Source organism: Balaenoptera musculus, chromosome 17 (assembly GCF_009873245.2).
Source record: "Balaenoptera musculus isolate JJ_BM4_2016_0621 chromosome 17, mBalMus1.pri.v3, whole genome shotgun sequence".
NCBI lineage: Eukaryota > Metazoa > Chordata > Mammalia > Artiodactyla > Balaenopteridae > Balaenoptera > Balaenoptera musculus.
The window spans coordinates 3752132-3779316 of NC_045801.1; the positions used below are offsets into that span (position 1 = coordinate 3752132).

The window sequence follows — 27185 nt, forward strand, 5'->3', positions numbered from 1 at the left end:
GCGGCCCCGGCGGAGGGGGGCCCCCCCAGCCTCCCCGCCCCCCGCCTCCCCGCTGCTGCTGCTGCTGCTGCTGCTGCTGCCGCCGCCGCTTACAACTTGGAGGCGGCGGCGGCGGCGGCGGCGGAGGAGGCGGCGGCGGCCGCCGGGCGCTGCAGTGGGACGCGCGCGGCTGCGAGCCTGCGGGACATGCCCCCCGCGCCGGCTCCTTGCTGGCGGCCATGAAGAGGCAGAACGTGCGGACTCTGTCCCTCATCGTCTGCACCTTCACCTACCTGCTGGTGGGCGCCGCCGTCTTCGACGCCCTCGAGTCGGACCACGAGATGCGCGAGGAGGAAAAACTCAAAGCCGAGGAGATCCGGATCAAGGGCAAGTACAACATCAGCAGCGAGGACTACCGGCAGCTGGAGCTGGTGATCCTGCAGTCGGAGCCACACCGCGCTGGCGTCCAGTGGAAATTCGCCGGCTCCTTCTACTTTGCCATCACGGTCATCACCACCATAGGTAAGGGCTGGGCGCGCCGCCGCCCGGCTCCCCGCGTCCCGGGAGGAGTCCGGGGAGGCGGCTGAGCGCGCGGCGCAGGGCTGGGTGCGGGGCGCCGAGGGTTAAACGCAGCCTGTCGCCGGGGCCCCTCCCGCAGGGCCCCCTCCTCTCCGGGAGCCCCCGCCTCTCCTGCGCCTCCGCGCCGTCTCACCCCTCGCGGACCCCACCCGGTGCTCTCCTCCGCGCCGGTGTCTGGGCCGGGCGTGCGAGCCCGGAGCGAGCGTGCCGGAGCCTGGAGGGCGGAGGCGCCACTTTTGCGAAGAGAGTGGAGCGCTAAGAATAATCCCACAGCAGACACCCACCCACCCACCGCCCCGGCGCGGGCTGGGCTGCGCGGGCCTCCAAGCCTTACACTTACTACCTCTCCGGGAGTTGGAGAGGGCTGGCCTGGCACCTGCGGCGCGGAGACCGACTCAGGTGGCCGCGGACGGCTCTCGGAGCGAGGCAGACGCTGACCCTCGCCAGCCTCCAGCCTTCTCCGAGCCCAGGTTTCAGTTTTCCTGCCTCCTGGCTCCTCTTCTTCCATGCTGGAACCTGGTCGTGCCAGGCCCCTGGGAGGAGAGGGTTTGCTCTTTGGTGATGGGGGGGCGGGGCGGTGGCAGCCTGGTGAGAGGCTCTAGGAGTGCGGCGGAGGGCCCGTGGGGGGGCAGGACCAGCCCACCCCCAGGCTGTGCCGGTGGGTAAGGCACGTGTGCGTATCGCCCAGAAGCCGGGGAAGTTCAGCTCCGGTCTGGGGAGAGAGTCCAGTTGGTACACCCTGGGGATTCCTGGGGGTCTGAGCCCAAAGGTGCTGCCCGTGAAGCAGCCTCTCGTGGGCACCTAGGGCAGGACCCCCACTGAAGCCAAGGGGTTCGGGCAACTTGCGTCCATCATACTTGTAGACCTGTGGGGAATAGAGCAGGTCACTTCATCCCAGTGGGTTTGGGGCTGCCCTCCCCACGGCTGCAGGAGGCAGGGTGGTGTCTCTGTGGTGTGCACCTTGTCCCAGCGCGGCACCCGGCCTCTCATGGCCACCTCCTTGGACCTGTCAGGGCCACTGTATTGGCTTGGGGCCACCTCTAGTTTGCTCCCCTCCAGTTTTTTGTGCCCCTGTGCCCTGAGAAGAGGCCTCCTCTTCCCCATCCTTCTCTCCGTCCCTCCTGCCTGACTTCTCTGGACCTCCTTCTCTGATTTTCCCCTTGATATTTTTCCTTCTTTGGAAAGCTCTGTGTGCTGAAAAAACAGGATTTCTCAGTGCCATATGCAACAGGAAGCGCCAGCACAGGACGGCTTGTCTTTCCTTCTTGGTTGAAAAGAGTTTTTAGAGAGTCATCTTGTTTGAAATGTTTAATTCATTGGTGTAGGTTTTTATGTTTTCAGGAGGAAATTGTCCTTCTGTTGTCTGTGGAAGCAGCTTTGCTCCTCTTGCCACACGCCCTTGGCCCAGGGGCCAAAACACAGTAAAGTCCTTCCTTTCCCACCCTGTGCTTCCAGCTCCTGAAAGGGCCAGCCAGTCATAACCATCGTTTCTGTTCTTTACACTTCCAGTGTGAGCTGTGGCCATGACACACATGCACGGGGCGTCCATCCTGCGGGGCAGGGGCCTGCTTACACGAGAGCCAGAGAGCCGGGGATATGCCTCCAAAACTGACCACCCCTGGGGAGGGGAAGAACTCATCACTCCCTAAAGTGCCTTGAGTGATGTAGACCCAAATCAGATGAAATCTGCGAGCACGCTGGCCACCAGTAGTGAAATGAGCACAGGAAACCTTGGGCTGGTCCCAAGAGTTGAACTGCAGCATTGAAGAGAGTTGGAGTTAAAATCAAACCCAGAGATGTTCCATTTACCTGATAAGGTTCTTATCGATTGCGTTTATTGATCCTGATTGGCAGTTCTGGGCATGTGCCTCTGACGGTTAGGGCTCCAAAGAGAAAGGGTCAAGGCAGGGTGGCCAGGTGAAGCGTGTGGAGGGGCAGCTGGTGACTGTGCCGACTTATTCCTCACTTCTTTTGTTGAGTTTCCAGCTGATTTTCCAGAAAGAAAGGGTGGAATATATGTGTAAGGCTAGGAAGAAAAGACTGTCCTAACTCAGCTGCCCTGCGGTGGAAAGATGCGAACCTGGAGCCAGCTGACCGGGCTTGGAACCTGAGTCCTGTCAGACGGGGAGACCATGAAGGGGAGGGTGGTGTGCTGACTCCCAGCCTGTTTCCCCACCTGTAGAAGGGGCGTGACACGGTAACCTCCCGCCAGGGTGACTCTGAAGGGCCAGTGGGATCCCTCGTGCCTGCAGCCGCCTGGTACAGCGCTGTGTGCACTTCGTAGGTGAGAATCCATGAATTTTGACATCAGCTGAGCCTCGGACTCTGCCCTAGGAAGCTGTTGAGCTCTGAAGAGCTCAGATTTACGGGAAACCAAGCACCTTTCTAGTTAATTCTGTTTGTTTTCTTCTTTTTTAATATAAATGCAAATTAAGGTGCTCCTAGGCCTAGACCAAAACCCAGCCCCAAGCCAGGCCCTCCAAGGAACCTCCTCCTACCGGGCAGTGATATTAATGAGTCAGGCGCATCTTCACGGACGTTCTTCTGTTTAATCTAACCTTGAGCGGTTTCTTGAGCATGCGTGCTTCAACTTTGAGCTCGAGTCTCCAAGGTGGGGCAGGAAGCACCCTCACTCCCTCTGCTAGTGTACGCTGCTTCCCAGATGCAGTTAGTAGCGCACTCGGTGAACGGGATCTTAAGAACATATATAATTGCCACTTTGCCTTGGATCTGTGGCCGCTGTTTTCGTCAGAGGCTTTGTTGGGCTCTCACGCTGACCGCCGCCCAGCTCTCCCGGGAGCCCAGGCACAGGCACCTTTGTCCTAAGGCGGGACGAGCACAGGTCCCACTGGCTCCAAGAAGGCAGATTCACTCCCATCGCTGCTCCAGTTCTGGGTGCCATCCGTCCCCGCTCGCTGCTTCTGATGTCTGTGCCACTTGTAGCTGCTGCCCAGGAGATGGTATTGTTGCGTTCTAAATTTGGCGAGCCCGAGGCCTTCGGAACTCTCCATCATGTTCAAGATGAAAACTCCTTCTGCATCCCCTGCCGTGCCCATCTGATTAGCAGGCGGGTTGGAAACCCTCCCACCTGCCTTCCTGAGCTGTTGGTAGGCGTGGTGGCAGTCAGGAGTCGCGGTGGCCAGGGGCTGTAGAGCGCCTGCTCTGAATTGCTCTGCTCAGGGCTAAGGCCTGGGTGGGAAGGAACCCCCAGCACACTGGGGCTCTTCCTACAGGAGGCGCTTGAGGCCAAAATTGTGTCCCGCCATCAGCGACTACTTCTGACAACAGCGGGAATCTCCAGACACTTCTCTTTCGACTCTAACATCTGTGTTGCAAGTAGTTACCACCTTCAGGATCATTAAAGAGGAAACTGTGCTTAGAATTCAGATCTCATTTGGAGGATCTAAGAGGACGATTTAAAAACTGGGCCTCACAGGGGAAGGAGGGAAAGAAGGGCCCTGGGTTTTGTTTGTGCTGCTGTTTGGAGGAGGAGCAGGCTGACGTCAGGCCCTTTGGGCCCGGCTGATGAGGGCCCCGGCTCAGGAGGTGGGTCCCTGGCAGGGGGTGGGGCACAGTCCGAGAAGGTTCTGCGCTCCTGCGGGCTCCCTGCTCAAGGTCCCCCACCCCAGCATGCGGTGGGGCACCCCCTTTTCTCGCTCATCCGCAGGACCTTGAAGAGACTTCTCACCAAGTGGAAAGCGTCTCCCATGTCCTCTTCCCGCGCTCTGGGGTGCAGGTTTCGATCCACGGTTTACACTCTCGCCGCGTGCCAGCCCCTGCCTGGCCTGTGCTGCCTCTGAGGCTCTGGGGACCGTCTAGATGACAAGATAAGGCCTGGCCTCGAGGCAGGAGGGGAGCTGGAAACCCAAACAGTTGGGTGCAGTCCAGCGTGAAGCGTGGGGACAGATAAACTCAGTTAACCCTTCCCAAGCCGCCGGCAGACAGCCCAGGGGCTGGGCTGGGGGATCCCGGTGGGCCCTCGCCCTCCAGGATGGCGCGGCTTGCCCTCTGCCCCTCACTGCCCCCGAGCTGTGCCCCCTGCCCTCCGCACCTCCCAGCTCCAGCATTGTTGGTGCCATTTATTCTGCCCCTGGAGGAACCGTGTCTCCTCCGGGCACCGGCGGGGCCTGCACAGAGCCCCACACAGAGTGGTCACCTCCAGAAGGACCGAGGATGGAAGCACCACTTCTACGCACATGCGCTCACGTCACCCCCGAGGCGGGAGGAGGTGTTGCCCCACTTTACAGATGGGGAAACTGAGGCCCAGAGAAGGCAGTGCCCACTGAGGCCGAGGGCCTGGAACTCTGCAGTCGGGATCTCCTTACCGCAGGCTCCAAGGATGGATTCCACCCAGGAGCCAGGGATGGGCCTGTGGAATGTTCCATCTGTGTCTTTCTGCTTCTCCCTTTACCTTCACGGTTCAGGAAACCTGCTCAGCCAGGCCCGAGTGAAGGACCCGGCCACCCAGCACACGGTGGGCTGGACGGGAAGGCTGGGGTCTCCTTGTGACTTTCAGTATGGCAGCTGGTCGGGTGCAGGAGCATGAGGTGCCGTGTTCAGCTCCTCCTCCCAGGCCTGCCCGGGCCTGGCCTTGCTCGACGTGGCCCTGGCCCTCCAGCAAGCACGGACTATTTATAGATGTCCTGGGGGAGGCAGAGGGGTGGGTTCCTTGACTCGGGGTGACCTGAGAGAGACTGCTCTCCCGAGGCGTATGAGACACCACGCTGAGGGCTCTGAGACAGCAGGGATCACTTGAGACCCTGTGTGCAGACACCTATTGCCTTCACCTGCTCTTTCCTGATGGCCTGGACTTTCATCTGCTAAGTCCGGGGAGGTCAGAGCGGGAGGTGAGCCAGGCTTCCGTGTACATCTCTTCCCCTGTGGACCTGCGTTCGCACCTGCACCCATCCATCCCCGACTCTGCCCCTCAGCCAGCCCTCCCCGCACCTGTGTGTCAGGCTCCACACATCCCCGCATCCGTCCGTTCTTCCCTCCGTGCTGTCGTTCACTTACTCGTTCGCTCACTCCTCATTGCTCGGAGCACTCACTCAGCTCCATGCGTCTTTCCGTCTTTCCTCCGTCAGTGGGATGTTACCCGGTTCCTCCCATGGGCGGGTCAGGGTGGGTGCATGGTGGTGAGGAGGAGGGGCACGGCACCCCTGGCAGGGCTCAGTGAGTGTTAATGCCTCGATGGCGGGGGATCTTCAAGTTGTTCCAGCCTCATCTCCTTCCTGCCAAATGGTCAGCCGATCCCAGTCACTTTTAATTTTTAAGAAAGTAGAATGTTCGTATGGAGAAGCGCACGTGTCACAAGTGTACTGCTCAGTGATTCCGATAAACAAACTCTGCCATGCAACCAGCACTCAGATCAAGAAACAGAACATTACCAGCACCCGCGATCCTGCCTCATCAGCCGGCCTTTTCTTGAACGCCTCTAGTGACAGGGAGCTCATCACTTCACATGTGATGAAGTGTGTGTGCTTAGATGAATGTTGAGGTTATTGTGTGAAGTTCTGATCTGTGGGCTTCCATGTGGAAGGGGGTGTGTGTACTGGGGGGGGTCTTCTCTTAAAGGGCTGGCCAGTCTCTATGGTGGTCACCTGAGGAGGGGCCAGAAGGTCTCCATTTAGAAAGTGGAACTCGGGGGCCCAGGCCCAGGAAAGGAGAGGGAACTCAGCACCCAGAGCGCAGGTGAGTCTGGAGTGGGATGTGTGTGGAGTGGTCCAGGGTGGGATGGGCATGGGGAGCTAGGATGGACAGGTGGGCAGCCCCGGGCACCTGCCCCTGTGAGTCAGAACACAGAGCAGCCCCGCTCTGCCTTCACACCAGCCGCGCCAGAGGACCAGGGAAAATGCCGGAGGAGATGAATGTAACGCTGGTCCTGGCAGTGCTCTGGGAGGGAGTTAGGAGGCAAGGACCCTGGAATTCCCCGGTGGCGCAGTGGTTAAGAATCCGCCTGCCAATGCAGGGGATCCGGGTTTGAACCCTGGTCCCGGAAGATCCCACGTGCCGCGGAGCAACAAGCCTGTACGCCACAACTACTGAGCCTGAGCTCTAGAGCCCACGAGCCACAAGTACTGAAGCCCATGTGCCTAGAGCCCGTGCTCCGCAACAAGAGAAGCCACTGCAATGAGAAGCCCGCACACCGCAACGAAGAGTAGCCCCCGCTTGCCGCAACTAGAGAAAGCCCACGCGCAGCAATGAAGACCCAGTGCAGCCAAATAAAAAAAAAAGAGTCCATGGGCAGTGGAATCTGGGACGTGAGAGTCTGGTTGAGGGTCTTCCCCTCCGCCTCGGGGATATCCTCCTCCAGGCCACCCATGGATGGCGGGCGATGTCGAGGTCCGGTGTTCATTTTCTTAAGGGATTTTGTTCAAAGTTCCCTTCTCCTGCCTGTCCCAACTCTGGGACCTCCGTCTGTAGAAGGTTCTCCCTTTTAAGCTGATGGCACCCACCCTGTGGCTTACAGTTCTCCAACAGAAGGGCTGAGTCGAGCTTGGTTCACTTCCTGTCCTGTAACAGTCTAGGGAATTTGGAGATGGCCCCAGGGCCCCTGAGTTTCTTTTGATAACGCCTTTGTAAGCCGGCCGCTCTCCTCTGAGCAGCTCTGGTGCACACGTGCGCCCTCCAGGTCTGATCATGCAGGGAGAGCACACGTGTGGGAGAGCAGAGAGTCGCCTGCACTGGTCTGCACTGGACTTCTGTTCACGCTCCCAGTCAGTACCCCAGCGTTTCTGGGCAGCCCCCTCCCTGCATTGACATGTTTCCAGCTTCTGGCTCACGTGAACTTCTGTTATTCTCTGTCTTGGACTGGAGTGAATCCAGGCCCTGACGTTGATCTCGGAGCGCAAAACAACTATGTGCTGTGGACCCAGAGAAGAAGGGATGGTTGATGGAAAAATTTGCAGCAGGGGAAGATGAGAAAATTTAGGAGCGTCTGTGAGTGCATTGGCCCGGCTTGCCAGGACTCTGTGAGATGTCTGCCCCGGGGCCCGGGAGAAACAGGGAGTCCCCAGCTGAGGACCATCTGCTGCCCTCAGCCACCTCCGCAACCGTGCTCCTTCCTGGGGTCCTGAGCGATGACGGGCCTGGCCGGGAAACAGCTGCTCAAAGGCAGGGCTGCCCCGTGCGGTGGGCTTGCCCTGAACTGCCCTCAACCTTGTCGTGTCCCCAGCCCTGGGAGGAGCCCTGGGTGGCAATGAGGTGAAGGATGGGGCCAGACCAGAGGCGGATGAGCTGTGGCTGGCGTGAGGGTGCAGGTGCCCTTGGGTGGCAAGGGGCGTGCCGGGCTGGGCGTATCGAGAGCGGAGGGGGCCGGGGCCAGGCCCTACCGCTGGCCTTGGTCTTCCATCCGCAGGAGCGGGTCATGGCGCCGCTTGCCTCCAGAGCCTGAGTCCAAGGGACTCGGGGCCGGGGGCGGCAGGCAGATCTCAGGGGTTCCCGTAGCCGTGGGCAGGACTGCTCACGTCTGCCTGTCCTGGAGGCCTGATCCTAGGCACGTCCCTTTAGCCTGGGGCTTTCTCATCTGTGAAATGGGGACGTAGAGCTTGGTGGCTCTCGAGCATCAGAGAACGTGCCAGAACAACCGTGAAAGGCCTCCTGTCACAGCCCCGGGGCTTTGCTGTGCTGACCGTGGTTGCCAGGTGCCTCGCACCTCCTTGCACTCCGCCGGCTCTTGGCAAATTGGAGCGTCGTCGTTTGCAGCTTCCCAGCCCTGCTCTCCTGCCCCGTCCTGGGGGACATCCCATCCCCTGCCTGTCTCCAGCCCCCACCCCTGCTGGGTCCCGTGGCCCTGACCCTCGTTGGGGGGCTGCCCCATGCCCACTCTGTACTGAGAGAGCAACCCCGGAGATGGAAAAGCTTCTGGCATCCAGCGGAAGGAGGCTCCCGTGGTGGGATGCCAGGCTGGAGGCCTCGGGGGCTTCTGGGGCCATGGGGTCCAGCCCTGGGCAGTAGGTTTTCTCAACCCAGGCCTGCTGGGAAAATATGGTTTTCCGGGAGGCCGCCTTCCACCCTGCAGCCACGGTGACCTTTCTGAAGCCCACGCCACCATCTTCCTCTGCCACTGACACCCCTGCACCCCCAACTTCTCGGGTCAGAGCCAGGCCCACCACACCTCCTGCAGGGTGCCCCGGGTGTGTGTGTGTGCCGCAGCCTCCACAGGGGGCACCTGAGTCCCCAGGGCCGCTCAGGGCACCTGCCGGAGGCCGAGGTGCGCGCCCAGCCCTGAGAGCTGTGGGGACTTTGAGTGGTTTGGGGCCATCTTCCCGCTCGGATGAGCCTCGGGGCCACTGGGCAGGTGCAGGGCAGAGGCCTGGCCTTTTGAACTTCAGCTGTTGGTTGTAAGGGAGGACAGCAGGTTAGGGACCCGTCTTGCCAAATGAGGAGCTTCTCACTCCCACGCCTTAGATGTGTGATCTCGGTCCCCAAGGCCACCGCTAGTGACGGGCTCGTGTGAGTCTGTCAGGCACCTGGCGGGAAGAGACACCCACCTGTGAAACAGCCTTGGGCTGTCACCAGCCCTGCCAGACGTGAGGTACGGGAAGGCGAGAGGTTCCCAGCGGGCAGCCTCACCAGGCCTTTGCCCGGGGCTGAGGCGTTCAGTGTGTTGTCAAGGCACCCAGCCCTCCGCCCTGCTGCGCCCTGCCTGCCCCTCCCGCCCTGTGGGCCCCCGAACCTCCCTCCCCCTCTCCCCACGCCCCCTGGGACACCGCTGCCGGGCAGTTCCCGCCTGGGACCTTGCCCGTGCTGTCCCCTCCACCCAGCCTGGCCTCGTGCACGCACAAGATCCTGAGACTGTACTCGTGTGTGTCCTCTGGGCGCTGGTCAGTAGGTGACAGCAGGGGCCTGCACTGTGCTAGGTCCGCTCGCGTGAAAGGCGCTTGAGGGCTGGGCTCAGGCCTTTTATCCCAGTGTCCTGAGCACCTGGCACATACCGGGCCCCAGAAGGTGTTTGATGATTGACTGCCCGATGGCCCGTCAGGAACAAGATGTTGTACACAGGGACCAAAATGCCAGTAACTGTGAAGCATGCGGCAGTGGTGTCTTTGGTCCCTGTTGGCCATTTGTTGGAGGCGTGCAGGGTGGCACACATCTGGGGTGCTGTGGGTTTCAGGGGCGGGTGAGGCCTGCTGGGAGTGAGGGGCAGAGCCTGGCGCCGGCAGCCACTTTGGGAGCTGCAGCCCTGAGGTGTCCAGGCTGGGCACAGCTGCTCCCTGGACCCTCCCCGTGTGCACGCCTGCCCCCCTTGCTGTCCCTCTCCCACACCTTCGAGCCGTGGTCTTCGTGCACGGGGGAGCTTGGTGAGGATCTCCCTGCTGACTCTTGGGGATTCCATTAGGTACTTCCGTGGTGCCCACTGGCAGTGTCCCCACTCCCGTGGGCAGGGGACCGTGATTGCTCATGAACCACAGTGAGGATGCCGGCATGAGGGCGGGAAAGAGCGCGGGCTGTACGCGGGGCCCCGGCTCTGGTCACCGGGGGACCTCGGGCTGGGGCGGGGTTCTCCCCGTGCACCGTTGACATTCGGGGCTGATACCTCTTTGCAGTGGGGACCGTCCCGTGCATCGCAGGACATGGAGCAGCATCCCTGGTCTCCATTCTCTAGTTGCCAGTGGCAACCCCCCTCCCCCACCCAGTAGTGACAAAAACGTCTCTAGACGTTGCCAGATATTCCCCGAAGTGCAAAATGTCCCCTGGCCTGGTGACTTCCCTTCCCTGAGCCTCTTCTGCAGACTGGGAGAAAAAGCCACCTTCCGAATCATGGCCAGAGGGGGCCGAGCGGTGTGGCGTGTGCGTGTGCGCAGTCAGTGCCTGGGAAGTGGGTTCCTTCCCTCTACCTGCCCCCTCCTCCTGCCCAGAGGAGGCCTCACAGCCACATGTCGGGAGGGAGGTGACTCCGGCGTTGATGTTTCAGGCACAGTCCCATGTGGATGGGGGGCGGGAGCCCAGGTGGGATTGGGATGAGTCGCTCAGGTGGGGCTGAGGCGAGCTCGCTCACTCCGGGCGGGTGGGGTGAGCTTGGAGGTGTTGGGGGGAACCGTAGGAGGGCGCTTGGCTTCCCCACCTCAAGCAGAAGCTCTAGGCAGCGTTGTTGTGTTGCAGGGAGCACCGAGGGTGTGGTTCCTGCTCCGGCCCAGCTGCGAGGCCCCAGGTATGTCTGGAGGCAGCTCGGTGTCCCACGGGCTGCACCTGCAGTGTCGGGGCCTTTTCTGTCTTGGACTCTGGTGGGAAATGACTGCTCGTGATGCAGGGCTGGCCTGGCTGGGCTCTAACCACGAGGCTCGTCTGGGCCCCAGGAAAGGGCCTCGACCAGGGCTGCCGCAGGCTGTGGGGGAACGTTCCCTTTGAGTCTGGTCGTAATGAAGGGTTTCCCAGTGTGAGCGCCATTTCCGGGGAGATAATGACCTCTTTGACTGCGCCCCGAGTGCTGAGGGGCCCTGGCAGTTGGCACAATTGGCCTAGCATCTATTTGGGACAAGTGTTTAGGCCAGAGGGATTCGAACGCCGACGAAGTGGATGCCCAGTGTGTGTTGGTTCACAAAGTAGCTCCTACAACACAGAAAAGGGGAAGTAGTGAACCGTGGCAGAGATCGTTTCATAAAGAGGGGAGAAAAGTCCCCACCACTCCCCTGTGGTCTCGTGGTCACATGCAGGAATGGCTTTAGCTTTTCATGTTCCCACTCTCCTCGTTGCCCAACTGTGCTCACTGTTTTTATCCTTTCATCAGGATGAATCTGTAAGGGACTACGTTCCGCTGCCTGTAGCAGAGAACCCAGGTAACCGTGACCGGACCAAACAGCAATGAGGGAGTCTGGGGCAGGTAGATGGGCTGACAGGTGGCTCCACGATGCCTGCAGAGACTCAGGCTCCTTCTATCTTTCTGCTCAGCCGTCTTAGCTTGGCTTCAGTTCTCAGGCTGGTGCCTCTTGGTTCCAAGATGGCTACCCTAACTCCAGCATCACCTCCGGCATCCTTTCCTGGCAGGAAAAAAGAACAAAAGACAAAGGCCTGTATCAGCTGAGCCTGCTCCTTTCTAAACAGCTTGCCTACACGGTCCACCTAAGGACTTCTACTTACACGTCATTGGCCAGGACTTTGTCTTATGGCCAACCCTATCTGCAAGGAAGTCTGGGAAAATGTAGCATGTTGCTTTTCAAGCCAAATGGGTTCTGAAGGTGAGGAAGGAGTGGAGATAGGTATTGGTAGGCCCCCATGGTGTCTAGGCATTTCAGAGTCTTTTTCTCTTTAAGTTTATATCAAACATTACCTTGTGTTTCTGCAGTCTTAAGGGAAATATATTTTCACAGCTCCATATCCACTAAATGAATGTATGATCATCTATTTAACCACTTCTCTATTTATAGTGTTTTAATGTGTCTTTCCTTTTTTTTTTTTTGCCAATTATAGATAGTGCTTTATTGAATGTGTGTGTGTGTGTGTGTGTGCTGGGTTATTACTTAAGGGTTTGTTGTGGTGGTGGGATTCCCAGGTCAGAGGGCACGAGCACCTGGGAGTGATGTGTGTTGTCTTGTAAACAACAGCATATGGTGCAGGGCTTCTAGCCTCACTGCAATTTCAGCAGCCCTCAGCAATGTTGAAGACGTGTTTTGGATGTTCTTACTATTTTAGGACATTCTCTTAGCAATCTTTATGTGGCCTGGACCAGGTCATGTGGGGCTAGAGGGCTTGTGTCCACAGCTGTGAGAACCCATCGTCATCCCAGACTCAGCTAGTCCAAGGGAGTCTTGCGGGGGCAGTTGACACCTGGAACCCACAACCTCCTGGAAACCCCGGAGCCAGGTGGAGGCAGGGGAGCCGGTGGGCCCTGGTCTGGCTCCCAGGGTCGGAGGTTTTGCCTGATCAACCTGGTCCAGCCCGTTGGCTTGGTCACTGGAACTCTGAGCTGAGAAGCAGCTCCAGTGGGGAGGAGTGCTGTGATTGATTAGTCATGTGTGCCACGGGTATAGAATGGACAGTGGCAGTATGCCTGCCATGTGCTTGCCCACCCCACGCTAGCGAAAGACATAACTTCAGAGGTGGAGGGCTTTTCCCTCAATACGCCTGGAGTGACATCCCTGTGGAGGACTCTGTGGATATGGATGTGGTTTGTCCCCGCTGTTATCTCGTTCACAAAGCAGGGTCCCATCCGCTACCATCTCTCATCCACATAACAACCCTGTGAAATAGGCATGGTTAAGATTAACTCTGTTATGCCAGCGAGGCCAGACACGTCCAGTGGCTTCCCAAGGTCACACAGTGGAGTTTGGGACTTGAACCCAGGTCTCCTGCCCTCAAGCCCAACATTCTCTTCTTTATACCACTGTTCACCTTCCTGGCATCATGGGTTGGATACAGGGCAGAAGACCTGCCTCGGTGATTACTGTCTGACAGTCAAGAGGATTCAAAGGTCATCTGGTCCTACCCTTTCAGGATGGCATCGTTGCTTGACCCTCCAGTGACAGGGAGCTCACTGCCTCACTAAATTAGTAGGGAAAGGCAGATGTGGGACTGATGTTAAAACAAAAGAAGACAGAAGGTTCTCATCTGCTTGTCTTGGTCATGCTGACCAGAGCACCCCAGGGCAAGCTTAATCTCTAGTCCCTGTCACAACAATAGAGCTATCACTCATGGGGTTTTGTTTTTCTACAGATACCATCTCAATTAACTTTATCCTCTCAACAACCCTATCAGATAGATATTTTCATGTAGTCCCATTTTACAGATGTGGCTATGGAAGATCAGAGAGGTCAAGCAATTTTCCCAAGGTTACACAGCAAAATAATGTCAGAGTCAGGAGTTACACCCAGGCAGTCTGACTTCAGAGTCTGTGCTTGTTACTCTTTCGTTAAATACTGCTTCTTTTGACCTTCTATATCAGTTAGCTAGTGACGTGTAACAAATCACCCACAAATATAGAGGCTTAAAACAATGACCACTTATTATTGCTCACAGACTGTGGCTCAGATGGGCTTGACCGCTCCAGAGCACTCAGCTGGGCAGCTTTTTTCTCATTGCTGGTCTGAAGCTGACGGGGCAGCTCTGTTCCAAGCCACTGTGTGTTTTCCTCTTGGTGATGGCAGAGGTGCAAGAGGGCAGTGAAAGCAAGTGAGGTGTCTTATGCCATGACCCTGCTACCGTGCTGTCATTTCTTCCACATACCGTTGTCTGAAGCAAGTCACTGACAAAGTCCAGAGTGTAAGGGCAGGAGATACACCTGCCCATGATGAGGCCAAGGCAAGGGTGCAGTCTACTCATCCTCCTGGACCAACAGTTTGTCCACGCCGCTTGCTGAGCCTTTCCTGCTCTCCATGCTTAGCTGCCTGGTGCAGTGGAGAGAGCATAGCTTTGGACTCTCATCTGGGTTCAAATGCTGCCCACTTCATAGCTCTAAGATGTGCCGTTCTCTTATCTGTGAAATAGACAGTGTATCATCTACCTCTGTATCAAGCTCAGGCTGCCATAACAAAGCACCATGGACTGGGTAGCTTAAACAACAGAACTTTATTTTTTTTGCAATTCTGGAGACCAGTAGTCTGAGATCAAGGTGTTGGCAGGTTTGGTTCCTCCTGAGGCCTCACTCCTTGGCTTAGAGATGGCCACCTTCTCTTTGTGTCTTCGCATGGTTGTCCCTCTATGGGTGTCTGTGTCCTAGTCTCTTCTTATAAGGACATCAGTCACACTGGATTAGGGCCACCCTACTGACCTCATGTTAACTTAATCACCACTTTAAATAACCCCATCTCCAAATTTGGTCCCATTCTGAGGTGGGGGGTTGGGACTTCAACATATGAATTTGGGGGACACAATTCAGCCCATAGTATCTTCCTAGGACTGCTATGAGCAGAAAAATGGAAATGAAAGTACCTATCCAGGCCTGTCGTGCAGAATTGCCTCCATAAATGTTGGTCTCTGCCCTATCACATGTAAGAGTGTGAGCGTATATCCCTACGGCCAAGGAGCTTTTGTTGCCCCGATGTATTAATTATCCTATCATTATTTTCAAAATCTGGTTACATGTTGGGTCAAAAGGCTGCCACGGTAGAGCGGACCCAGCCTGGGATGTGTCATCAAGAGGCCCGAGCTCAAATCCCTGCTCCACCTCTTACTGGCTGGGAGACGGTGGGCAAACCCCTTCCCTGGTCTCAGCCTCAGTGTCCCCATTTGTTCACTCCGGGTGATCCTTCAGTATGTTTTGGGGTATATGAGGTCTACTGTGCTTCTTTTAAACTTCTTTCTTAATTGGATTTTCTAACAGGTAGCGTGTAGTACTTCCGTAATTAAACACACATACATACTAATGTTAAGTTTTTGGTGTGATTATTTTATTATGGTTATATATAATAAGTGAGTCCTTATCTTTTAGAGATATATACTGAAACGTTTAGAGATGAGATGAAATGTCTGGGATTTGCTTCAAAATTATCTGAATTGCAGGGGAAGTGGGTGGAGGTTTAGATGAAATGAGATTGGCCATAGGTTGTTAATTACTGAAGTTTGATTATTTGTGTTTGGGGGTTTATTATACTTCTAACCTCTACCTTAGTATATATTTGAACAAAACGTAAAGTAAAAGTGGAAGTCTCTCGTCACAGTCTAGCCCCTTAGCCCCACTTCCAGGTAACAGCTGCCAGCAGGTTGCTGTGTAGAAGAGGATGAAACAGTTGGCTCCTATGCAGGCTCTGGCCTGCTCACAAGTTTTCTTTGGCCCTTACATTGCTTGAAAATATTTTGAATTAGTTGCCAACATATGTTGATCTTTCAAAAGAACCAGCTCTTGGTTTTATTATAGTATAGTAAGGTTATCTATCTTATTGATTTTTGCTTTTGTATTTATTAAATACTTATTTTACATTCTTTAGTTTTATTTTTCTTTTCCGCCCTTCACACACTGACAGTTTCTGTTTCTTAAATAAATGTATCAAAGGCTATACATGTTCCTCTGCATGCCACTTTGGCTATATCCCATAGGTCTCTCATTATCACTTATTTGTAAATAACTTGAAAATTAGTATTTTCTTTAATCCAAGAATTATTTGAAGTGTGTGTATGTGTTTTAAAATTATGCACACACACACACACATAAAGTTAGCATAGTTGGTTACAAGCATAAGCTTTGGAGCCAGACTGCCTGGGTATTATTCTTTCTTGGCCATTTACTAACTGTGACCTTGGGCTTTTCCCATCTATAAAATTGAGGATAATGATAGTAATAATAGGAATAATAAGTAATAATAATAATAGCCCTCAAGTTGTTGAGAAAATTGTTAGCTATTGCATTCCGGAAGTTTAAGAGAGCTAATGTTTACTGAGTGTTCACTATCTGTAGGCACATTTCTAAAGCATAATTTCTGTATTCTAAGATTTACTATAATTTTTCTTTGTAGCTCAATGATTACTTTTTGTAGCATTCCATGTATATTTGAAAAGAACTTATCTCTTTGTTGTGCATGAAGTTCTATATAAATCTAAGTCAAACTTGTTTGTTATGTTGTTCAAAGCCTTTTCAAGGGTTGAAACTAGTGATTATTAGCTAAATCAGCCTGCACACCTGTGCTTCTATACTGTTTTAAATGATCATTATTTTGTTAATTCTCATGCCTTTCATGGAGCACGTGCTCTTTCCAGTTCGCCACAGTCCCCACCATCATCACATCAGGTCACCTCACTCATTTACTTCAGCTGCCTAGCTCTACAGACATTTCTGCTTGTGCCCTTGCCTTATAATCATCTGATTGTCATTATTATTAGGTCTACTTTATTTTTGAAGGAGATTGTTAGTGTCTCTTTCAGTGCTTCGTCACTGTGGTTTGTCACTTTCTCCTTGTATTTCTGTCAATTTTAGTTTTATGTATTTTGAAGCTATCTGGTTAGATGCATAAAGGTTCGTGTTTCTCATTCCTTCTTGGTGGGGAGATAAGCTTGCCTTTATAAAACATGCTTTTTTTTTTTAATGTGCTTGATATTTTTTGCCTTGGGTTCTTTTTTTCCTGATATTATTTCTGTGCCTGCTTTCTTTTATTAGCATTTGTTATATGTGTGTGTGTGTGTGTGTGTGTGTATGTGTGTGTGTGTGTATATATATATATACATATATATACACACACACACATGTTTTGAGCTTATTTTTACCCTTTCTCTTCTAGGAAGATTTTGATATGGCTTATAACAAAATGCCTAAAAATAAGGTACAAAGGTCCAGGAATCTGGGCTGTGTGCCTGTTTCATGTATATTAACTCTCATGATGGCCATGATAGAAGTTCAAATTTACATGGAGTTTCCTAGGATAAAGGACAAAAAGAAAAGAAAACGTGTCAAATGTTATAACTCCTACTGTAGAGTGTTTGGCACTAAATTGCACAAGAAGGGCTTGCGGAGTAATGTGTTGGTGTCATGAACATCGATGGGGGCTGTGCTGAGATGTGGCTGACCTGGAGACAACCGGAGGACCTGGAGTTCCCGGGGGACGTCTGGGTGGAACATCCGGGGAGTGACGGTGCTAGTCTCTGCGGTACTCTGTCCAGGGCCATCTGGGCTCCCAGTTCCTTTGATTTTCCTGCTTTGTCTCCTTTACGTGTTGTCATCTATACCCGTGTTGATCATATCTATGTCCCAGGCAGGAAGAAGAAGGGTGGGCTAAAGGTCAGAAGGGGTATGCCAGCTGAGATTGCCCTTTGAACAAACTTTCCTGGAAGCCCCACCCAGCAACTTTTGCTTCTCCCTCATTGGCCAGGGGTGGATCCTGTGGCCACACTTAGACCAGTCATTGGAAGATGATGGAGAAGGGGGTGTGGCTGCGTGCCCGATTTCACACATGCCTGAAGGCCTAGGGAACATGAAGCCCGGACTTCTGGGGTGGAAGGCACCTCCTGGCAGCCTGTTCAGAGGCCTTGCAGATTCCGCCTGTACACCCCATGTACCAGGGACAGCTCTCTGAGCCCTCGGCCATGGTCAGCTACCACGTGTCCTGGTATGTGATCTGGTACCACGTGGTCAGCTCCAACCCCTCGGGCAGGTTTCCCTTCCCTGTCTGGGCTTTATCTCCTGAGTGCGAAGTGAGCCCGCAGACGAGGTTGGCTCTGAGGTCTCCGGTGGCTGGCGATGGAAACCCTTGGACCTGCTGCTGAAGACACAGGCCACTGGCTGCGTTGTTTGGCGTCTCAGGGTGTCCCGAGAGTCCCGTCATAAAGGGGTCAGAAGAGAAGATGCAGCTGAGATGGGGAATGCTGTCGGCAGGGGATCACCTCGTGGGAGGAGCAGGGGTGGGAGAGGTGAGCAGAGGAAGCTGCCGGCCGGTGATGCTTTCCCTGGCTGCCTTCTTCTCACGCCTGGTGTCCAGACACCTGCTCTCCACCCCTCTGGCAGGGGAGATGCTGGCAGGCCAGTGCCCTCCTCTTACGTCTTGCTGGGCCCATCAGTGACCTTTACAAGGTGGGGTGTTAGGTGCTGTTGGTACCTTTACTCGCTTCTTCCTATCCAGTGGGCATTGGCAATCAGCCAGGACCTTGTCCTGTCACTGTCGCCTCCCCCAGCCCCTGATGCCCCTGGCTGAAGTCCTGCCTCCCACCAGACCCAGGAGACCCAGCCATCGGAAATGTTCTGGGTTTTTTCCTTTGGGTTTAGTTTTCCAGCTCAGCCTCAGTCTTTTCTGGGCACACAGAGGAGCCCGCTCTAATTTTTGGCTTGCTCTGGGGATGACCTAAGCATTTGTTTTTAAAGGGCTGGCGGGGGGCCATGGGGCATCATGCAACACTGCACTGAGACCACATTACCCACTCGGCCTTGTCCCAGTGCATGCATTTCTGAGATGGCTCAAGGCCTGTGCTGATATGCATCAAGCTGGCCACAGGCCGTCAAATCAGATCGAGTCACTCCCCTGCTCCAAAGCTGTCGACGGCTCCCAGCTGCCTGCAGTGCACAGGCATTGCCCACCACGGCCCTTGGAGTCTGAGCTGTTGCCTACCACTCAGCGCCATTCAGCACCGCACCCTGTGCCATGTAGATGGAGTCCCTAACCACTAAAGACCGCTCCTCTCTGGCTGGTTAGGTGTCCCTCCTGTTGTCCCTGTAGCTCCAGGGCCCCTGCCAGCTCAGCCCCTGTCACCCCATGTCATGCCCAGCTCCTCCCAAGTCTGACTTCCTCCCCTGCCCGCTGCCTTCCCAGCAGGGACTGAGGCATTTGTCCGCCAGTGTCTGGCGCTGAGCAAGCCTTCGGAGAATGTTTGTTGAATGAATATAGGCATGGAAATGGAACAGCTTCCACAGGAGCTATATTTAATTGTTCTAGAATATTCTCCAAGTCTTTCAGAAAAGCAAATCCTTGAAAAACCACAGCCCACGAATCTGAATGGCAGGTGTTTGCACGAAGTGGTGGGTAGTCCCGTTGGGAGGGCAGCCCCGCTTTCCGTGGGAGTGGGGTTCTCCCTGCACCCCTCACCCTCCCGGCTCACTCTCAGGAGCCTGCTGATTTTGCTGTTTTTCCTCCAAATCCCAGGGTACCTGCAGGGCCTGGTCTGGTTCCCTTGGGGTTGCCGGGAGCTTTTGTATGAGCAGGCCATGGGAAGGAAGGGGGCCTTCCTTCGTCCACCTGAGGCTGGGCTACTTTTCCAGGTGGCTTGCTTTCCTGAGCCCCGAGTGCGGCTCTGACTACAGGCCAGGCAAGCTGCCAGTCAGTTAAATAAACTTCTCCACAACGTCACTCTGTGCACTGGTCCACGTGCAGACCTCTCTAAGTAGGGTGCTGGGTCCAGGCGTCCACTGCAGGTGGCCAGTGCCCCACCCCCTGACGTAGGATCAACCCACCGCCGGCCTCACCACGGAAGCCTCTGGGACTCTAGTACCTTCCAGCAAAGGGAGCAGTCAGCCTGATGTCCCCTGTGGTGTGGGGTGAGCTTCCTAAAGCCTGTGGCCCTTGTCCCGCCCCCAAACCCTCAGGGGCTCTGGGAGGTCTGCAGGGTCAAGTCCAAACCTCGGAGATGTGTGGACCTCCCCCCACGACTCTCCCCATCTCTGCCAGCATCCTCTGTCCTTCACACTGTGGTCTGTGCCTCCTGCTTCCCACCTTTGCTCAGGCTGGTCCCTCTGGCCCACATCCTTCCAGGCTGCCCTGCTGTCTCTTCATCCAATGCGCACGCGTGAAGCAGCTTGTTAGTGAGAGGAGCCCTGCTCCGTGGTTAGAACCGCTGTGGACTCAGGCTTTGTCGGTGCTTGTCCTGGCCTTTCTCTTGAGCAGCTCAGTGTTTTCATATGTAAAATGGGTAGACCAGTGGCTGCTTCTGAGAGGTTTTCTGAGAATTAAGAGAAAGTGGGTAAAGTGCTTGGCCTGGTACCTGGCATGTGGTCCGTGATGGATGGACAGTGGATGCTGTGATGTTGATGTGCTGGACTCAGCCAGATGCGGTTGGCTCAGAGGTGAATGAAACAGACACGAAAGCCACATGTCTGCTCCGGGAGATAGTTGTTAAACAAGTGAAGACACAAATCTGAAGCTCCAAGTCGTGGGATGTGCTGAGAAGGGCAAGAAGTGGGTGCTATGAGAGTGAGTGCTGGGGACTAAACTCCGATTAGGTGGTCAGGGGCAGCGTCCCCCGAAAGTGCCATTTAAACTGAGACTTGACGTAGGGAGAAGTTACTTGCCCAGGACGAGGGAACAGCGTGGCATGTGCAAAGGCCCTGTGGCAGGAGAGGGACTGAAAGAAGGCTGGGGATGAGGCCAGAGCGAGTGCCCCGGGCTGGATGGGTGGGGCCTGGAAGAGTTGAGGGAGGTGGCAGAGCTCTGGAATTGGAGAATTGGGCCAGTGGGGCTCAAATCCTTAGCCATTTACTAGTGTGTGGCTTTCTTGCCCACGTTACTTAACCTCTCTGTGCCCTCGTTTTCTCAGCTCCAGAGTAGGGGTTGTGAGTGTCAACCTCAAAGGGCTGTGTGTAGATTCAGAGAAAGAGTACAAGTGCCAATCCCGGCACACAGTGGGAGCTCACCTAACTTCCAGACACTCCCTCGGCTAAATAAACCACTGCATGCACTTGAGTGCAAGGGGTTGCAAGGTGCACTTGAGAAAGACCTCTGGCTGCAGGGGAAGGGTGGGCTGCAGGGTGTGGAGGGGAGAGGGGGAGCGGTGGGATGCAGCCTTCATGCCTTCTGGGTGCAGAGGGAGGCTCTGGGTGGGGTGGTAGCCTCAGGGAAGGGGAGAGGCAGACCTGAGACGCTGAAGTCGCAGGAGGGCAGCTTCCTCCATGGGAAGGATCCCTCCCTTCTGCCCCTCCCCCAGCCCCAGGACTGTCCCCGACGTGGCCCTCAGTGCTGTCCAACTCTAGCCCCTTGGAGGTATGCAGGGCCCAGCTGGCCTCAGGAGCTGCCACTGCAGGCCCTGGACGAGGCCCTTGCTCTGATTCCTGAGGCCAGTGAAGCAGGAGGTCAGGGTGGGCAGCTGAAGGGGAAGGCTCCTTCCTGAAGCTGGGACCTGCCCTGTCCCCTGTGACACCCCTGCAGGATTGGGCACTGGAACTTCCGGTCCCTCCACCTCTACCGCTGCTGACCCAGGCCAGGTCAGGAGCCTGCACTTGGCTGGCCCTGGGCAGAGGCTGTGCCAGCCGGAAGAGTCTCTGCCAGCTCCTGCTGGCCTCGGGCATGACTCCCCAAGTCCCCGCAGGCATGGGTGGGCCCAGGTGGCTCGGAGGACAGGACCCAGGAGCTGCAGACCCCCAGGCCATGTGCCCCAGGCTAACCCCACCAGGGTCACTGCATCACTTGGTGAATAATAACAGCTGTGATGTGGCTCAAAGCGAGGCTGAGAAAGAGCCTCCGGCTGCAGGCGAAGTGTGGGTTCCAGGGCCAGAGCAGAGGTGGGAAGGTAGTGGGGCTGCGGCCTCTGTCCTTGTTTCATCCTTGTCCCCATGTCCTAACTCAGTACTTGCTTATTAACGAGTGAGTCCTCTTGGAGTCCTGCTCTGCCCCCAGGTGTGGAGTTGCTTCCCGGCTCTGGCTTCAATCTCCCCTTCTGTGAAGGAGGAAACTGAGCATTTCTGAAAAGACCTGGGTTCAGATCCTGACCTGTGCCCTCACAGGCTGTGTGACCTTGGGTGAGTTCATTAACCTCTCTGAGCAGTTTTCGCATCTGTAAAATGGGACTGCCAGTGTGAGGACTAATGGAGAAAAGGCTGGTGCGTGGTAACCTCTTGGTGACTTTGGCTGGTTCCTACTAACAATCCCTCAGTCTTATCCAGGCATGTGTGTACCCAGAGATCCTGGATTGAATGATCGCTACCTGTGTCAGTGAGGAATGGGTTGACTTCTTGTGAGTCTTGTAAAAATCTGACCACAGCAGCTTAACCAGTTTGGGATTTTCCCTAGAACAGGAAGTTTGGGTGTCAGCAGGCCAGCTCCTTGGGGAAGTCATCAAGGACCCAGGCCCTTCTGGCCCCCTGTGCCCCCATCTTAGCGAGCAGCTTTTATCCTGCCTCCTCGGTGGGAGGAAGGGGAGGAGTGAAGGTGGGTGTCTGTTGGGGCTGCCCTTGTGTATCGGGGACATGGGCTCCCCCAGAGCCCTGCCTGGCAGGCGCTTCCGCTGTCACTGGGCAGATCAGGGGCCTGTGCCCACCTCTGGTGTTTCTAGCTGGGCCCATGGCTGTTCCAAGTAAAACTGGGGTTCTCTCAGTGAGGAAAAAGGGAGTACGGTATGGAGTGGCCAACCCACGTGCAGGCCCCACATTGAATGCTTACTACTCTGAAATGGGCTTAAAAAGAAAAAACCTGCAAATGCATCAGGGGTAGTCTTTCAGGTCAGTGTAGACCCGGGCCCCTGCAGTAGCCGCTGCGTCTCTGCCGCCGTGTGACTGTAACGCGGGGTGTAGCCATGCCCCGTGAGGGAGGGTGCAGCTTTCTTGCCCACTTAATGCCTGGGCAGAGGCCGTTCATTGCTGCATCTTAGAGCAAAGCCCTGGGTCCAGAACGGGAGCCCATATGTCCCTAAAGGCCCAGTGATGGCCCTCAGGCTGGCCACGATGCCCCCAAGCCAGCAGGCCCCAGACTCCCAAAGGGAATAGTGTCTGTGTGGCGTTGGAAGTGGCCGTGCAGCTGAACCAGTGACCTTGCCCACAGCGGGCTCGGACGCCCGTGCGGACGCCAGAGGACACCCCAGGTGTGTGAGGGCCCTGCTCCCCGGAGCCTCATCCCAGCAGAGCTGGAGGCCCCCGTGGAAGGGTCAAGCTGGCTGCGGACTAAGATCCAGACGCACTTTGAAGTGACGTGGAGAGGGGTGTCCGGAGAGCCCGGGTGAGCACGGGGCAGTGGTTCCAGAGGGACAGAGACCTCGGGGCTCTCAGCCCACAGAGGGGAGGCGGGCTCAAATTCTGAATCCAGGAGGGGAGGCCCGAGGGGCATACCTGCCAGGAGAGGCCTCTCCGCGACCCTGCGGAATCCTTCCACCTGAAAGAGGGGGGCCCACACTTGGGCAGAATCCCGCTTCCAGAACTTCCCAGGAGTTGTTGCGGCCCTGCAGAGCCTGGGGAGGAAGGTTGGGCTCCCGAGTCCAGGAGGCTCCAGGCCAAGCAGGGGGGCAGCTGGGCGGCCCTGGGCTGGCCAGGGCGCTGGGCCTCCGGGCTGGGGTGCCAGGCCAAGCAGGGGGGGCAGCTGGGCGGCCCTGGGCTGGCCAGGGCGCTGGGCCTCCGGGCTGGGGTGCCAGGTACTGTGCTGGATTTCAGAGCATCCCGCTTCTTTCTCTTCTTGTCAAGGGTTCCGACCCACTTTTCCCCCTTTGCTGAGTGCTCAGTGTTTAGAGGAATTATGTTCTCTCTTGACCCCGAGCTGTCTCTTGGGGTTAGAACAAACCAGCAGGCCAGGCGGGCTGGGTGATGAACGCTTCTTGGCATTTGGGGTCAGACTAGCCTGCAGGACAAGTGCTGTGCACAGAGCCACAGGCCCTGGGGTTAGGCAGGCCTGCTCGTGAGCCCAGCGCTGTCCCTCCTCCCCGGCGTGACTCAGTGTCTCGGCCTCAGTTTCCCCATCTGCCACATGGGGTTCGCACACCCAGAGGTGACAGGGAAAGCATCTGACGCCCAGCACAGCTGCGGCAGGGCCCGCTGCCCAGCATCAGCCTTCAGCTGGTAGACATGAGGGACAGGGCAGTGGGGTACAGGATGGCACGTGAGGGGGTGTCTGTCTCCCAGCTGGTGGGGAGAATGGCGGTGTTTCAGCAACGTGGGCTCCCTGTGTTGGTGAGAAGTGCTAGTGACATGTGCGCCCACCTCGCAAGGGATGGTGGCGTCTGTGAGGCACCTCGTGTGCGGAGTGCGGTGTCCCTTTTGGTTCCCTTCGGTCTCCGGGCCCCTGGGATAGGTTCCTCCTTCTCAAGCCCAAGTAGGCTCCTGGGCAGGGAGGCCCACTCTCGCGGGCCACCGTCCCTCTCTGATGCCTCACTTCCACTCAGCTGGTGGACAGTGTCTGTCCCTCTTGATTCCTTTGCCCTGAGTGCCCGGAATTTGCACTCAGCTGATCTGGGGGTGAGCAGCTCACAAGGGCAGCCCTGGGGACAATTGACCCTCGGGCCAGACTGCCACGGCCTGGATGTGTGTCCTCAGCAGGAGGTGGGGCTGGAGCGGGGGCAAACACGATGCTGGCCTACGTCTGGGGGAAGCATGTACATTCTGGGGCCCCACGGCCTGGCTTTCATCCGCTACTTGCAACCTGCCTGCCACGGGCCGTGGACAAGTGACTTGCCTCGGTTTGGGGAAAGGTAAAGTGAGCATGTACTTGGGAGGAGCTTAGGACGGTGCCTGACGTGGGGCTGATCCCTAGTCATTGCTTACGCTTGGAGAATCAGGCACAAGCTGAGACTGGAAGGCCCTCTGGGAACAAACCTCTCATTTTCCAGGTGATCCTATCCTGAGGAATTCTGGTGTCTTCATCAGGCAAAATTTATGATTGCCGACTCTGCACCAGCCCCAGCTAGGGAAACGGAAATGAGGAAGTGACAGGTTGTACCTTGGTCATAGACCAGGGTGGGAGACAGACAAGAACCTGGCTAGTGGTGGTGCAGAGGACCAAGGGCCAGGAGGGGGCCTGAGGAGGGAGCCACTCCTGGACATCTTTGTTGTTGGAGAGGAGTTGGGGCTGTGTATTCGTCAGCATAGGCTGACTGCTGTAACAGACACTCCCACGTCCCAGTGACTTAGCACAATACAAGTTTATTTTGCTCAAGTTAATGCAGGTTAGAGACTCTGCTCCACCAGGTCACTCAGGGCCCCAGGCTTCTTCCATCTTGTGGCTGTGCCTTCTTCTAGGTCCTTGGAGTGCTCTCCGTTCAGCTAGCCAATGGGGAAAGACAGCTTGGAGGTGTGTGCAGAGACAGACCTGGAATTGGTGTGTTTCATGCCTGCCCACATCCCGTTGGCCAGCACACAGTCATGTGGTCCTGCCTAGCTGCAAAGAAGTCTGGGAGATGTAGTCCAGCTGTGTGCCCGGGAGGAAGTGTGTGAGGTTTGCCAGGTTTGGCCAACACCAGCGGGTCTGTCCCAAGAGGCTTCTGGGAGAAGCTAAGGCTGGCCCGGGCCGTGGAAGATGCCTGGGAGTGGGGAGGGGAAACAAGCCCTCCAGGCAGTGGGGCAGCTTGGGTGAGGGCTGAGAGAGCCCAGCACATGTGGGGGAGACAGGAAGCCCAGGGGATGGGGTGCGTGGAAAGGCGTGCAGGGGATCATGGGATGTCTCCCCTCATCCCCCAGTCCCTGAGGGTTTTGGTGTTCGTTTCCAGTTGAGGCACTGCCTATGCCCCGAGCAGGCCCTGCCGTGAACATTATTACCTCATTCAGTCCTGCCACCTCTGGTCCGTGGGGTCCCAGGGCTCCAGGACATGAAGTCATTTACCTATAGCTTCACTCAGACAAGTAGCGTGGAGCCAGGATTCGAATCCCAGTGTGTCTGACTCCGCGGCCAGTGCTATTTCTGGTGCTCCACACCGCATCTGTGTCACCGGGCCAGGAGTGCATGTGGGCACCCAGCGTGGGGAAGCCTCTGGGCTGACATGCCGGGGACATGGCCCTTGGGTGTGGCTTTCAGGGAAGCACGTTCTGTGCACAGGGGCCTCTGAAGGGCCCACCCTGTGCTGAATCCCCATCTGCTGCTTGGCCTCAGGGCCACCGGGTGTCTGAGCTCCTCATCTGTGAAATGGGAGTGCCGGGTCCCCTGCCTCACAGACACAGTACTGGGGGCACTGCTGTCTGTCCACCTGGCCCTGGCACCCTGTCTTGGTCAGCTCAGTGACCATAACAAAATGCCTCAAGCTGGGTGGCTTAAACAACAGAAATTCATTTCTCACAGCTCTGGAGGCTGGAAAGTCTGAGGTCAAGGTGCCAGCCTGGTTGGGTGAGGGCCCCCTTCCTGGTTGGCAGATGGCCGCCTCCTTGCTGTATCCTTCTGTGTTGGAGAGAGAGAACTCTGGTCCCTTCCTCTTCCTATAAGGACATGAATCCCATCATGGGGCTCCACCCCCATGACCCCATCTATAATGTTACCTCCCAAAGGCCCCACCTCCAAATACCATTGCATTGGGTGTTAGGGTTTCAACATGTGGACGTTGGGGAGACACAAACATTCAGTACATAACACACCCCAAACGGGCCGTGGAAAACAAGCTTGGGGTTTTGTCTCCCTGGTGGGTACGGTGGTCTAGAGCTGGAAGGATCCAAAGACAGCCCAGACAGCCGAGGCGGCAGGGAGGGCAGAGCTGCCTTGGGCTGGAGCAGTGGGGTCGAGCTTTGGGAGGAGGGCGCCCCAAATCCAGCCTTGGAGGAAGCCGGGGCACTGGGTGGGCTCTGCACTCAGTGTAATGCTGGAATGGGTTCTCTTCTCTCTGTGGGACCCTGAGGTCCCACCACCGCAGAAGGAAATGGGAGGCTGGGCCGCCTCCTGGGTGGTATCTTTACAACCTGCAGAGGTGTTTAGCCCACTGTCTCAAACGTGGACGGCTGGCGTTTCGCTTGTCTCCACGAATTCTCTCTCCAGCTTGTGTTGGCCAGCTCTGCGGCCCTGGTGAGCTCCTGAAGCTCTCGTAACCCGACTGTCCCCACCTGAAAAGTGGGCTACTGGCGTTTAGCAGGTCAGATTATCAGGGCTGTCAAGTGAGATATTGACTGTCGAGGTGATCGGTGGAATGTTTGGCGTCCCCGCTGCTCACCTGGCATCGGCCAGGTCCTGCTAAGGTGCCCCTCCTGATTGTTGGCACAGGTCTGGCGGGGTTTTCTTTCTTCTATGTAGCAGCTTCATTGAGATATACAGTTCATAGACCGTACAATTTCCTCATTCAAGGTGTACAATTCCATGGTTTTCAGCATATTTAACAGATTGTGCAACTGTCCACGGTCACTTTTAGAGCCATTCATCACCTCAAAAAGAAACCCTGTGCCCTTTAACCATCACCCCGTCCCCCTTCCACCAGCTCGAAGCAAGCGCTGATCGCCTTGCTGCCTCTTGCAGGCAAGGCTTTGGGCTCGTGTCTGCTGGGTGTTGGTTTGGCCACTCAGGGGGGATTAGGTCCTGAAGCCGAGGACCCAGGGCTTCCTCACTGTCACTCTCTGGGCCCACACCCCATTCTGCAGGGGGTGAGGCGAGGACTCCGTGGCTGGACCCATGGCTGTT

At 56.2% G+C, this 27185-nt stretch overlaps 1 protein-coding gene across 1 annotated transcript in view; it reads left to right on the forward strand.

Moving 5' to 3' along the window:
* The first annotated feature begins 218 nt into the window (after positions 1-218).
* KCNK9 (potassium two pore domain channel subfamily K member 9) overlaps positions 219-27185 on the forward strand; it is an 88074-nt gene continuing 61107 nt past the window's right edge. Inside the window, exon 1 of the mRNA XM_036829825.1 lies at positions 219-501. Coding sequence (XP_036685720.1) covers positions 219-501 — 283 coding nt within the window. The remainder of the gene's footprint in view (positions 502-27185) is intronic.